At 36.7% G+C, this 14,458-nt stretch overlaps 1 protein-coding gene and 1 non-coding gene across 6 annotated transcripts in view; both read right to left on the bottom strand.

Annotated features, from left to right (window-relative positions):
- PHF6 (PHD finger protein 6) overlaps nucleotides 1–14,458 on the bottom strand; it is a 53,509-nt gene that overhangs the window by 24,545 nt on the left and 14,506 nt on the right. For all 5 annotated transcript variants that reach the window (XM_057538716.1, XM_057538717.1, XM_007174522.2 and 2 more), the window contains 2 exons: nucleotides 10,204–10,337; nucleotides 9,885–9,928 (listed from right to left, as the gene is read on the bottom strand). In XM_057538716.1, coding sequence (XP_057394699.1) covers nucleotides 9,885–9,928; nucleotides 10,204–10,337 — 178 coding nt within the window. The remainder of the gene's footprint in view (nucleotides 1–9,884; nucleotides 9,929–10,203; nucleotides 10,338–14,458) is intronic.
- LOC114236773 (U6 spliceosomal RNA) lies at nucleotides 9,641–9,748 on the bottom strand. The gene has a single exon (XR_003622637.1). It is a non-coding gene; the product is annotated as a U6 spliceosomal RNA (small nuclear RNA).

Here is a 14,458-nt window from a genome sequence, read left to right as displayed (position 1 = left end):
ATTGCCATGGCTAGGACTTCCAAAACCATGTTGAATAATAGTGGTGAGAGTGGACATCCCTGTCTTGTTCCTCATCTTAGAGGAAATGGTTTCAGTTTTTCACCATTGAGAATGATGTTTGCTGTGGGTTTGTCATATATGGCCTTTATTATGTTGAGGTAGGTTCCCTCTATGCCCACTTTCTGGAGAGTTTTTATCATAAATGGGTGTTGAATTTTGTCAAAAGCTTTTTCTGCATCTATTGAGATGATCATATGGTTTTTATTCTTCAGTTTGTTAATATGGTGTATCACATTGATTGATTTGCGTATACTGAAGAATCCTTGCATCCCTGGGATAAATCCCACTTGATCATGGTGTATGATCCTTTTAATGTGTTGTTGGATTCTGTTTGGTAGTATTTTGTTGAGGATTTTTGCATCTATATTCATCAGTGATATTGGTCTGTAATTTTCTTTTTTCGTAGTATCTTTGTCTGGTTTTGGTATCAGGGTGATGGTGGCCTCATAGAATGAGTTTGGGAGTGCTCCTTCCTCTGCAACTTTTTGGAAGAGTTTGAGAAGGATGGGGGTTAGCTCCTCTCTAAATGTTTGATAGAATTCACCTGTGAAGCCATCTAGTCCTGGACTTTTGCTTGTTGGAAGATTTTTAATCACAGTTTCAATTTCATTACTTGCGACTGGTCTGTTCATATTTTCTATTTCTTCCTGGTTCAGTCTTGGCAGGTTATACCTTTCTAAGAATTTGTCCATTTCTTCCAAGTTGTCCATTTTATTGGCATAGAGTTGCCTGTAGTAGTCTCTTAGGATGCTTTGTATTTCTGCGGTGTCTGTTGTAACTTCTCCATTTTCATTTTTAATTCTACTGATTTGAGTCCTCTCCCTCTTTTCCTTGATGAGTCTGGCTAATGGTTTATCAATTTTGTTTATCTTCTCAAAGAACCAGCTTTTAGTTTTATTGATCTTTTTTGTTTTGTTTTGTTTTTTTAAAAATTTATTTATTTATTTATTTTTGGCTGTGTTGTGTCTTCATTTCTGTGCAAGGGCTTTCTCTAGTTGCGGCAAGTGGGGGCCACTCTTCATTGCGGTGCGCGGGCCTCTCACTATTGCAGCCTCTCTTGTTGCGGAGCACAGGCTCCAGACGCGCAGGCTCAGTAATTGTGGCTCATGGGCCTAGATGCTCCGCGGCACATGGGATCTTCCCAAACCAGGGCTTGAACCCGTGTCCCCTGCATTGGCAGGCAGATTCTCAACCACTGCGCCACCAGGGTAGCCCAGTTTTATTGATCTTTGCTATTGTTTTCTTTGTTTCTATTTCATTTATTTCTGCTCTGATCTTTATGGTTTCTTTCCTTCTACTAACTTTGGGTTTTGTTTGTTCTTCTTTCTCTAGTTCCTTTAGGTGTAAGGTTAGATTGTTTACTTGAGATTTTTCTTGTTTCTTTAGGTAGGCTTCTATAGCTATAAACTTCCCTCTTAGAACTGCTTTTGCTGCATCCCATAGGTTTTGGATCGTCGTGTTTTCATTGTCATTTGTCTCTAGGTATTTTTTAATTTCCTCTTGAATTTCTTCAGTGATCTCTTGGTTATTTAGTAACGTATTGTTTAGCCTCCATGTGTTTGTGTTTTTTACGGTTTTTTCCCTGTAATTGATTTCTAATCTCATAGCATTGTGGTCAGAAAAGATGCTTGATATGATTTCAATTTTCTTAAATTTACTGAGGCTTGATTTGTGACCCAAGATGTGATCTACCCTGGAGAATGTTCTGTGCACACTTGAGAAGAAAGCGTAATCTGTTTTTGGATGGAATGTCCTATAAATATCAATTAAATCTATCTGGTCTATTGTGTCATTTAAAGCTTGTGTTTCCTTATTAATTTTCTGTTTGGATGATCTGTCCATTGGTGTAAGTGAGGTGTTGAAGTCCCCCACTATTATTGTTACTGTCAATTTCCTCTTTTATAGCTGTTAGCAGTTGCCTTATGTATTGAGGTGCTCCTATGTTGGGTGCATATATATTTATAATTGTTATATCTTCTTCTTGGATTGATCCCTTGATCATTATGTAGTGTCCTTCCTTGTCTCTTGTAACGTTCTTTATTTTTAAAGTCTATTTTATCTGATGTGAGTATTGCTACTCTAGCTTTCTTTTGATTTCCATTTGCATGGAATATCTTTTTCCATCCCCTCACTTTCAGTCTGTATGTGTCCCTAGATCTGAACTGGGTCTCTTGTAGACAGCGTATAGATGGGTCTTGTTTTTGTACCCATTCAGCGAGCCTGTGTCTTTTGGTTGGAGCATTTAATCCATTCACATTTAAGGTAATTATCGATATGTATGTTCCTATGACCATTTTCTTAATTGTTTTGGGTCTGTTTTTGTAGGTCCTTTTCTTCTCTTGTGTTTCTCACTTAGAGAAGTTCCTTTAGCATTTGTTGTAGAGCTGGTTTGGTGGTGGTGAATTCTCGTAGCTTTTGCTTGTCTGTAAAGCTTTTGATTTCTCCATCAAATCTGAATGAGGTCCTTGCCGGGTAGCGTAATCTTGGTTGTAGGTTCTTCCCTTTCATCACTTTAAGTATATCATGCCACTCCCTTCTGGCTTGTAGTGTTTCTGCTGAAAGATCAGCTGTTAACCTTATGGGAGTTCCCTTGTATGTTATTTGTCGTTTTTCCCTTGCTGCTTTCAATAATTTTTCTTTGTCTTTAATTTTTGTCAATTTGATTACTATGTGTCTCGGTGTGTTTCTCCTTGGGTTGATCCTGTATGGGACTCTCTCTGCTTCCTGGACTTGGGTGGCTATTTCCTTTCCCATGTTAGGGAAGTTTTCGACTATAATCTCTTCAAATATTTTCTCAGGTCCTTTCTCTCTCTCTTCTCCTTTTGGGACCCCTATAATGTGAATGTTGTTGTGTTTAATGTTGTCCCAGAGGTCTCTTAGGCTGTTTTCATTTCTTTTCATTCTTTATTCTGTTCCACAGCAGTGAATTCCACCATTCTGTCTTCCAGGTCACTTATCCGTTCTTCTGCCTCAGTTATTCTGCTACTGACTCCTTCTAGTGTAGTTTTCATTTCAGTTATTGTATTGTTCATCTCTGTTTGTTTGTTCTTTAATTCTTCTAGGTCTTTGTTAAACATTTCTTGCACCTTCTCAATCTTTGCCTCCATTCTTTTTTTTTTTTTTTTTTTTTTTTGCCTCCATTCTTTTTCCGAGGTCCTGGATCATCTTCACTATCATTATTCTGAATTCTGTTTCTGGAAGGTTGCCTATCTCCACTTCATTTAGTTGTTTTTCTGGGGTCTTATCTTGTTCCTTCATCTGGTACATAGCCCTCTGCGTTTTCATCTTGCCTATCTTTCTGTGAATTGGGGCTTTTTTTCAAACATACTTTTGCGTATGTTTCAAACTTCCTATAATGAAAGTTTGTAAAGTGCGCTAAAACAATGATGAGTGTAAATAGTGCCTAGCACAGCACTTTGCACATTGGTAGTCAACAAATCTGGTGAATCAAAGAGAGAATATGGAGTCAATTGTAGCAAAGAGCACAGTATGAATACATTACTAAAATTTTCCAAGTTAAATCATACAGTTTAAATTCTATTATCTTCCAAGGAAGAGCACATGAAAAGATGAGTGGTAAGAGAGGTAGGTAGAGTTTTCAAGGAATAATGGTTACAACCATAATGATACAGAATGTAGTATTTACTGAGCAACTTACTATGTGCCAGGCACATTTCTAAGAGCTTCACATGCATCATTTCATTTAATTCTTACAGTAATCCTACAAGGTGGGGTTTTTTTAATCCCCATTTTACAGATGCAGTATTAAGGTTCTAAGGGATACTAAATAACTTGCCCAATATCACGTGACTAGTAAGTGGCAGAGCTAAGATTCAAATATACATCTGAATTCAAAGCCCATATTCAACCAGTGTACAAAACTGCCTTTCCAGTACCTAATAAATCTATTCAATGCACCTAAACTTAAAAGGTTTTTACCACTTTGATACCACATTAAAATCTCCCTAAACTTCCATTTAATAAAAGTAATGAAGATTGGAAACTGCAGCATAATCTAGAGAAAAAGAACAAGGGAAAGAAAAAATTAAGGGACTATTAAACCAGGCAAAGGCTTGAATCTACATAAATGACAACACACTTTCAACACACTTCCAATATAATTATTTCCTGAAACATAAACTGAGTTATATGATTTGAGAAGCACCTCTAATAAAGCTCCCAAACTGTCCATTAGGGGCTCCACCAAGTCCCTGATTTGTTTACACTGTCTCAGAACACCTGGGATTTTATGGTCACTGTAATTGTGCCACTTATCACTAATTTCAGACTTATAAAAATGTGTAAAAAAATTCCTATATACTCTTCACCCAAATGTTAATATCTTACCACATATGCTTTATCATTCATTCTCTCTATCCATACACCTTTTTCTGAAAGGTTAAAGAGTAGATGCAAACATGATGCCCCTTTATCTCTAAGTACTTCCATGTATCACCACTGTATTTTAATCAGTTAGTCACATATCTGCCGCTAAATTGTGTAACTCACCCCAGAGTGAAACCCTGTTTTATTAATTCATCTTTCTCTACTGACACCCGGCACAAGAGAACCTACAGGACAAGAAGTGTCACCCAAAAACAAGTGACACGCTAAATACGGTTCTTAGTTTCAAGCCAAAGAAAATGAAGAAGCTACAAACATTTCTTGAATACCCATCCCATGCAAAATATTCTATATTGGGTAATTTAAGAAATGTAATAAACCACAAGTTTGGCTCCTTACAATTAAGAATTTAAACTGAGCTGAGGTTATGTTTGTGATGATGACTTACATTCTACACATTCTTACTGTGAATATCTAGCACCCAGCATCTACTCTAGATACTGTTCTCTATCTCTTCACAGATTACTTTGCTCCATATAAATTATTAAATGCAAAGACCTTAATACCTTGGGCTTCCCTGGTGGCACAGTGGTTAAGAACCCGCCTGCCAATGCAGGGGACACGGGTTCCAGCCCTGGTCCGGGAAGATCCCACATGCTGCGGAGCAACTAAGCCCGTGTGCCACAACTGCTGAGCCTGCGCTTTGGAGCCCGCGAGCCACAACTACTGAGCCCGCATGCCACAATTACTGAAGCCCGCATACCTAGAGCCCATGCTTCGCAACAAGAGAAGCCACCGCAATGAGAAGCCAGCGCACTGCAATGAGAGTAGCCCCCGCTCGCCACAACTGGAGAAAGCCCGCGTGCAGCACCGAAGACCCAACGCAGCCAAAAATAAAATAAATAAAAATTTAAAAAAAAAAGACCTTAATACCCTTAATAAAAATGATTTTAAAAGAACCACCATTCATTTGTAATCACAGTTCCTTATAAGTAGTCATATGTTTAGTGATGACAAATTATCATATTAAAGTACTTCTACAAAATACAGACTGGCATCTGTTACAAGCTAAAGCTATTTACTATCGCCAACATTTGACATTTTTGAAATATTGCTTTAAAAAAAGGTAAAAGGGCTTCCCTGGTGGCGCAGTGGTTAAGAATCCGCCTGCCAATGCAGGGGACACAGGTTCGAGCCCTGGTCCAGGAAGATCCCACATGCTGCAGAGCAACTAAGCCCGTGAGCCACAACTACTGAGCCTGTGCTCTAGAGCCTGCGAGCCACAACTACTGAAGCCCGTGCGCCTAGGGCCCGTGCTATGCAACAAAAGAAGCCACTGCCATGAGAAGCCGGCACACCGCAACGAAGAGTAGCCCCCGCTCACCGCAACTAGAGAAATCCCGCACGCAGCAACGAAGACCCAACGCAGCCAAAAATAAATAAATAAAATAAATTAAGTTATTAAAAAAAAAAGGTAAAGGATATACCTATTATCTAAACACAGGCCAATGGGGGGGAAACATAAGATGTAGGATTTAATTCTGGCTACTCCTGTCCATTTCTAACATATAGGAGGGCACTACACCATTTTAAGCACTCAATCACCACATGTGGCTAGTGGCTACCATATTGGGCAGTGCAAATATAGAACATTTCCATCATCACAGAAAGTTCTGCTAGACAGCATTGTTGAGCCATTAATTCTCCATTCCCTTGTAAAAAGCTCTGCACCTTTGAGGTCCATGTCATTCAACTAAACTACTGCTTCCCAAATTTAATATGCATACAAACCACCTGGGATCTTGTTTAAATTCCTATTAAGTAGGTCAGGGGTGGGGCTTCAGATCAGGCATTTCTAACAAACTCCCAGATGACGTCCATTCTGCTGGTCCACAGACTATGCTACCTTCTTCCTCTCCTTCTTGCTAATAATTGCCAACTCCCAATCATTCCACTCACACATCACTTTCTTTAGCACACAGCTCACAGCCCTTTTCTCCACCCTGACCCCTGCCATCATGCTGGGTGATTTCACTATCCACATGGACAATCCAAGCAACACCTAGCCATTCAGTTCCTTAATCTTCACTGATGTCCTCCATCGACCACCTAATCCCTATAATCATACCCAGATACCTCATAATCACCTAAAAGGATTCTACCTCTGAAATCACTATATCATACTTTGGGACCACAGATGATTGCTTTCCCAAGTACTTCCATTCTCACTGTTCTTCAATCTTACCAGGACCTCCAGTCTATTAATTCCTTTCAGTTTCTTTACTCTCGCAAATATTCTAAACTCCCTTATCCCTTTACTCCTTTGTTGAACCCACTTGGAAAAATTCCGATTCTGAATGAACCAACTAGATACCTTCTCTATTCTACACCCAGGATCCTGTACTGCTGTAGGAAATGTCACACAACCTGACAGATGGCATCACTTTATAAATTCATGGTTACCAACCTCAACTGGTCCAATTCAGTCCGGAAACTTTACATTTCTCTAGGCAAACTTCTTCCCCTGGTCTTCACAACTATTCTTTCAAAACAACTTCTCTCTCCTTCAACTTCCAACCCTCACCCCTCTCCCTACATTCTCCTTCACAGAGAAAACAGACCTGATAGGAACCACTTACCCTCTTCCTTCTCTCCTATTACAGTGGAAAGGTCCTCCTTATCACAGGGCAATCGTTCCACTTGTGCACTGAATCCTCCTTCTTGTACCTTCAATCTCTTCTTGTCCATTGGATCCTTTCTTGTAAGCATTAACAACTAATTCCCCCCCACCAAAAAAAAGGCCAACGAAGTGAAAGAAACCAATCTGAAAAGGCTACATACTGTATGATTCCAACTGTATGACATTTTGGAAAAGGCAAAAGTATGGAGATGGTAAAGAGATTCTCAAATTTAATATTTCAAAGCACAGTTCATGTTATATCAAGCTAACATGACAGACTGAATTATATAGTATTTATCATTTTAAGTATTAGCAAAGTAGGTACTGAGCCACAAATGGCAAAAACGATCAAGAAATCGCCAAAGGTATCAATTCCTCTTTGCTCTATAGATTAGTGCCGTACAATTCTCAAAGACAGTCCCTGAAATACAACCCTATAAACCCCCACCATAAATTACAATCATAAAGTAGAATATATGTTTCCCATTAGAATAATGAAATAATTGGAAGTTCTGTTTCTGACAAAGCACTCAATATCTAATAAATTCAAGCTAGATGAATGTGATAAAAGTCAAAATTCAATAAATAGAAACTCTGTCATACTTTTAAACTAATATTATGCTTTCAAGTTCTACAAGATGAGTATAAACATACTACATGTGTCAATAATACAGGGAACCCAAACGTGCTACCAAACTATACACTGAACCCAAAATTCAAATCAATCGTATCACAAATTTGAATTGTAGTATTCCTGCCAGTTATATTAAAAGAAAAGTCCTCTTGGGACTTCCCTGGCAGTCCAGTGGTTAAGATTTCACCTTCCAATGCAGGGGGTGCGGGTTCGATCCCTGGTCGGGGAGCTAAGATCCCACATGCCTCGGGGCCAAAAAACCAAAACAGAAAACAGAAGCAATATTGTAAAAAATTCCATAAAGACTTTAAAAATGGTCCACATGAAAAAATCTTAAAAAAAAAAGGAAAGTCCTCCTGAAAAGTATGAATTTAGATCTTCCTCATTAAAAAGTTTCTCAAAGCAAAAAGGTGGTCAAAATTATTGTTTTATGTAGTCTGCACTGACTTATCTCTACCACTAGATGGTACTATCAGCTTCAGAAACTGAGGGAATAAAAGGGGAGATGACTATATTAATCATTGTTGCCACCCTCAAATATCCTGCCCCAGTATGCTGACACACTTGTATTCGTCAGATTATTAAGTCTCAATCCTTGCCTTACCATATATGCTCACTACAATTGTGAAGAGAATCAAATAAATCCGCTGTTAAAACCTGAAGCAATGAAAGGTGGGAAAGCTTACTCTTAACCTTTCACGAAAGGTTTTTCAATTCAATTACAGAATTAAGTGAGGAAAAAACTGTAGGAAAACATTATAAAGTTTATCAGTTGCACTTTATCACCTCAAAAACATTCTGTTCTTATTATTTGTCCAATATGTTTACCTTAATGACAAGTTTTTGCTAAACACTGAATTTTTAACCAGCACTTCTGAAGTATTTAGACTAATCTGGTCCTGAAGGGGAAACAATACTATTTTGTATTATAAAACCAAGATCTAAGAGATCAAAAAGGGCCACAAATTTTAATATGCTAACACTGATAACTAGGTAAGTCTTTATAAAAGCAACAACTTCCTAAAACAACAGGCTCAAACCATTCTTAATTCTAAGCAACACGTTCTCAGAAGCTAACAAAAACTTTAGAGATCTCTAATCTAAATGGAAGGATAGAACTATCTCAGATTAAATCTAAGCCTTTTTATATTGCTAGTAAAAGTATCAAAACCATCTGTTTGAAAAGGTTTGAAACAAGTCAGAATTCAATTTGAGAACTTTCCCGTACCTTTTAAAGACCAACTACAGCTTGGCTAACTATACATAAAAATGACTATCCTGGTTTTGTATAAATTTAAGTGGAAATAAACCATAAAACAATTTTTAAACTTTGTATTTTAAAATTGATTACCTCTTATGAACATGTCTGTATTAAGAAAAAAAAGTACTACAATGTGAATAAAAATTTAACAGAAAGCCTGTTTATCACAAAATGCACTAGTATCCCCAGTTCACGTTTTCTTTATCTGACAGTAGCAAGGTTTCTAATTATTACCTTTACAATCTACTAATATACTTACCTGAACACAGAAATCCGTAACCACTAGCATCATTTCTCCCTAAAGATAAATACATTCTCAACATATTCTTCATAAGAATTTTGAGGTAAAAGTTTTCTTAAAAATTCAGATCTTTTTCACTATGTACATTAGTTTATCTGAATGCTTCTCTCTCTCTTTTTTTCCCCCTCATTATGGTTGATTCATAACTTGAATAATTTTTATAGTGCTTAAACTTAAAAGCGAACAGAAAGTGTTCTCTATACTTAAATATCTTAGTTATAAATCTTAATAATAGGAATAAAAAGAGAATTAATTTACAGATATAATAAAACTGCTCTCAAAAGGCTTTGAATCTCTGTAGGAACTGGGTTAAGCATTCTTTTTTTTTTAATTGAAGTATAGATGATTTACAATGTTGTGAAAAATATGGAACGCTTCACGAATTTGCGTGTCATCCTTGCACAGGGGCCATGCTAATCTTCTCTGTTATCGTTCCAATATTAGTATACGTGCTACTGAAGAAAGCACCCGAATGCTTTTCTTAATTCTTCAAAATGTATTCAATATTGAGATACGCCTTGTGGTAAAAGTTAATATAGTATATAATTCACTCATATTTTACTCAAATTTCCTCTTGAAATTGAAAAGTGGCTGAATAACGTACCTTCAGAGTTATGTGCAGTTTTCTTGTGTTTTCGGCAATAAACCCTACAAAAAATGAAGAAATTAAAAATTACCAAGTAAACAAACTGAATTCATTTTTCAAATTAAGAATGAGCAGTACGCTTCACCCCATTCACAAGCTGGATTCCACAAACCTTATCATTAAACTTTCTATGCCATGTCTCTAAGCATTAAATTCCCTACCAAAAGCACCCTTTACGATGATGATGAAATGCTTTGAAATGGGAAAAAATTTTTACAAAGGCCTAAAGAAAGTATGACTGTTTAAAAAAAAACTAAAAGAGAAGTTAAATCATTACATGTAAATTCCTTGTGAAGGTTTCTCTCGTATCTGAGCTTTATCATGCAATGCACAGTGGTAGTGGTATGTCCTGTGACATGTTTTCACATCACAACCAATTGTAGCTCCAGGACAATGGCACAAAGAACACATCTACAGGAAAACAATAAAATAATATTATTAGTGTGTGATTTTGCTATGGCTATGAAATCAGGTTAGAGGCATATCAAATCTCCGTCAAGGAAAACAAATTGGTTATTGAAAAGATCTGTAACTAATAATGCTACTTTTCTTGTTTTCTCACCTAGAAATAATTCAAATCAAATTCTACTGGGAGTATTTTTTCCCATGTTAAACAATGACAAAATTAATGGACTATTATTAATATCTATTGGTTCATTGTGGTTAAGAGAAAATCTGAAATGTTGCAAATCAGGAATGTAAGCTGTAGATCTTTTCACAATCCAGATCTTCCTGGAAATGAGTAACTGGAGAAAATGGCTCATTCCAGAAAAAAATTTCCTTCACATTTCCACTTATCAATGAGAATTTGCAGGGAAAAACTCACATACTATTTGGGAACCTGGTAAAATCAATTTCAAGTGAGGGAGGGAGAGAAGATAAAAGAATCAGGTAGATTTTCAAATACCCCGAGCCCTAAAAATATTCTGTGATGTCAAATTGATTGTGAAAACATGCTCATCTATTTTAATTTAATCTGTTACTTACCTCTCACATTATGAATTCACGGAAATAGATAAAACAGATCCTTTCAACATATTTTAATATACCTTACCTTCTGACTTTACTGGATAATTCATACTGTTTAACTAGCTCATGTCTAAGTTTAGAAAAAAATTCTTTAAGAAAAGTACATAACAATGACTGTTAGTGGTTTTGATTAACATACCATAGTATACTGTACTGAGTGGACTTTTAATCAGGCTGTCTCCTAAGCTATAAATGCCGTGCAAAAATAAATTCACAGTAAGGTAAATCTTAAAATCTGTTCATTTGTTTCTTGGTTGCTAGATGCCTCATTTGGAACTGTTCTCATTCCTCTTGATTAATTTTAACATAAAGAACATCCTTATTTTTGGATTACTTGCCCCCTAAGCAATTTTAGTATACCGAGAGGCTAATGTAAATTCTAATAAAATGCCTTACATTTCTCTAAGCAAGTCAAACACTCAACCTCTCATTCAAGCTATCGTTTAAAAAAGACTCCTATGTAAGTCAGAAACAAACATTCTCAATACAGGTACTTCCCAGAAAACATGATGGCCAGTGCCCATTATTAATGCGAAAGAAATACGCCACTTCCTTAAATAAATACAGAAACTTCAAAGCAATACTGTAAAAAGAAACACCGTGCCAAATTATCAAGCAGGGAAAGTTGTTAAATACTTTTGGGTGGCTTATAAATTCTTGAGGAGGTGGAGCATTTGCACTACAACTTATTTATGAGGTTCTATTATTTTAGTAAATTATACTTCTAATCAAAAAAATCATAGACTTATAGAAACTGTGGAAAACACGAAAGAGCACAACGAAAATTAAAAGATCACTCATACTCACCAAGTGTAGACACCATTACAGTGTTGCTATGCGTACGTGAAAGTATTTTTCTATGTAATTCTGTACATACTGTCACTTGGTTTTTTTTTTTGTTTTTTTTTTTTTAAGAAATGGCTCCTAGATTCTTTTTTTTTTTAATGCTTTCCTTTTTTTTTAAATTTTTATTTATTTATTTATTTATTTATTTTTAATTTATGGCTATGTTGGGTCTTCGTTTCTGTGCGAGGGCTTTCTCTAGTTGTGGCAAGTGGGGGCCACTCTTCATCGCTGTGCGCGGGCCTCTCACTATCGCGGCCTCTCTTGTTGCGGAGCACAGGCTCCAGACACGCAGGCTCAGTAATTGTGGCTCACGGGCCCAGCTGCTCCGCGGCATGTGGGATCCTCCCAGACCAGGGCTCGAACCTGTGTCCCCTGCATTGGCAGGCAGATTCTCAACCACTGCGCCACCAGGGAAGCCCTGTCACTTGGTTTTTAACTTAATAAATTTAACATTACCGCTACTTCATTAAGAACTGTATACTGCAAGTAGCTCATTTCGAAATTACATCAAAAATGTGTTTGCGGGCTTCCCTGGTGGCGCAGTGGTTGAGAATCTGCCTGCTAATGCAGGGGACACGGGTTCGAGCCCTGGTCTGGGAGGATCCCACATGCCACGGAGCGGCTGGGCCCGTGAGCCACAACTGCTGAGCCTGCGCGTCTGGAGCCTGTGCCCCGCAACGGGAGGGGCTGCGATGGTGAAAGGCCCGCGCACCGCGATGAAGAGCGGTCCCCGCACCGCGATGAAGAGTGGCCCCCACTTGCCGCAACTAGAGAAAGCCCTCACACGAACCGAAGACCCAACACAGCCAAAAATAAATAAATAAATAAATAAATAAAGTAGCTATAAAATTTAAAAAAAAAAAAAAAATGTGTTTGCATAGGTACATTCTGAAAAAAATTATTGAGTTCAATGAGCAAGCAAAAATAAAAGGAGAGGTACTGTTAAAAATCCTGTAGAGGCTCAGCACTGGCAAACACAGTGAGATGGGCACTCTCAGATGCTGCTGGAAATTGGTATACTCTCTGGACAGCAACTTGCCTTATTTATCTTAGAACTTATTAAAAGTTTATACTCTTTGATCCAGTAATTTTCCTTGAATTAATCTAGTCTACAAAATAAATCATACTTAAATGATTTATATGCAATCATGTTCACTGCAGAGTTGGAATAGCCCAAAATGTAAAACCACCTGTGGAAAACCACTGAAAAATGTTTAAATAAATTACAGTACAGCCATATGTAGGAATGTTCTTTACTCGTTTCAAAAACATTTTAATGGCATGGGAAAAGGTTTATGTATAACATTAAGTAAAAAAATAAAGCAGGATACAAAGTTAGGTATGCTAATTATGTTTACAACATATATTCTTTGAAAATAGGTGGAAGTAAACATAGCAAAATGCTGAGTGACTATCTCTGTGTGATTGGTTTTCTTCTTCATCATTTCCTATATTTTCTGATTTTTCTACAATGGGGAAATTACAAAAAATTATTTTAAAACCATTGGAAATACTCTAGCAAATGATTTCAATACCAATCTCTCAGTTTACTGAGAATAAGAAGGAAACCAAATGCCCAAAATATATCAAAATGTGTTTTGGCTGGTTATAAATTCAAATCTGCCCAAAGTATAACCAGTTAACTACAGCAACTCAGGACAAATAAAAAATTTTTAAGTGAGAAAAAGCTTATTCTCACATTTATTTTGTCAGTTTATCTCAAGGAAGAAAAGAAAGAGGACGATATCCCAATAAAAATGTTTTCAGAGAGTGGAAGATTCTTCTCAAGGCTAGGAGTAGGAATTTTTCTTAATTAGAATTCACAGGATCTATTTTATGCAACATTCATATACAAGCAGGTATTTCTGCTTGTATATGAAATTCTGGCAAAGTACTAAGAAAATACCAAAAAAGTGTCCATAATAAAACTAAATATAAAATGTGTATCTGCTTGTGTACCTATGAATACAGAATGCGAACACTACTATGTTCAAGATATCACTACTATACTGCAACACCTGAAATAATTCTTTTTACTTGAACGCCTATGGGACTTAAGATAGAATATTCATTTTGGCTCTTACCATTTTACTTCCTTGTATGACTAATTATCTTTATAAATGTATAGATTTTATCCATCAAGTGCTTCTAGAACGAGTTTTTTGGAAGACAAACACTGTGACTTACCACGTAGTACTCAATTATCGAGAATGAGAAGGAAACCAAATGCCCAAAATATATCAAAATGTGTTTTGGCTGGTTATAAATTCAAATCTGCCCAAAGTATAACCAGTTAACTACAGCAACTCAGGTTACTCTGTTATTGAAGATTTTAATATCATATGGCATATTTTTTTCTCATTCACGTTTCTAATACCTGCAGACTTGACATAATTATCTTAAAGTACATCTAAAAATATTTTAAAAGTCTGATTTGGAAAGGTGAAATTGAGGAGAACAATCCAATTGAAGGGACACAGAATGAGCAGAGAGAATCAAGAAGAGATAAAAAGAAAATTAAAGAAGTTGAGAAACTAGATAGGTGGCTAGTATGCTTTTCTTTAAAAAACAAAATATTATGGAAAGTAAAACAAAGAGGACTTCTATCGAAAAAAAAAGTAGAATAATAGGAAAACGGGCCCCCCCCCCCGACACAG

The sequence above is a fragment of the Balaenoptera acutorostrata genome, chromosome X, assembly GCF_949987535.1.
Source record: "Balaenoptera acutorostrata chromosome X, mBalAcu1.1, whole genome shotgun sequence".
NCBI classification, from domain to species: domain Eukaryota; kingdom Metazoa; phylum Chordata; class Mammalia; order Artiodactyla; family Balaenopteridae; genus Balaenoptera; species Balaenoptera acutorostrata.
This window is presented reverse-complemented; position numbering and strand designations above follow the sequence as displayed.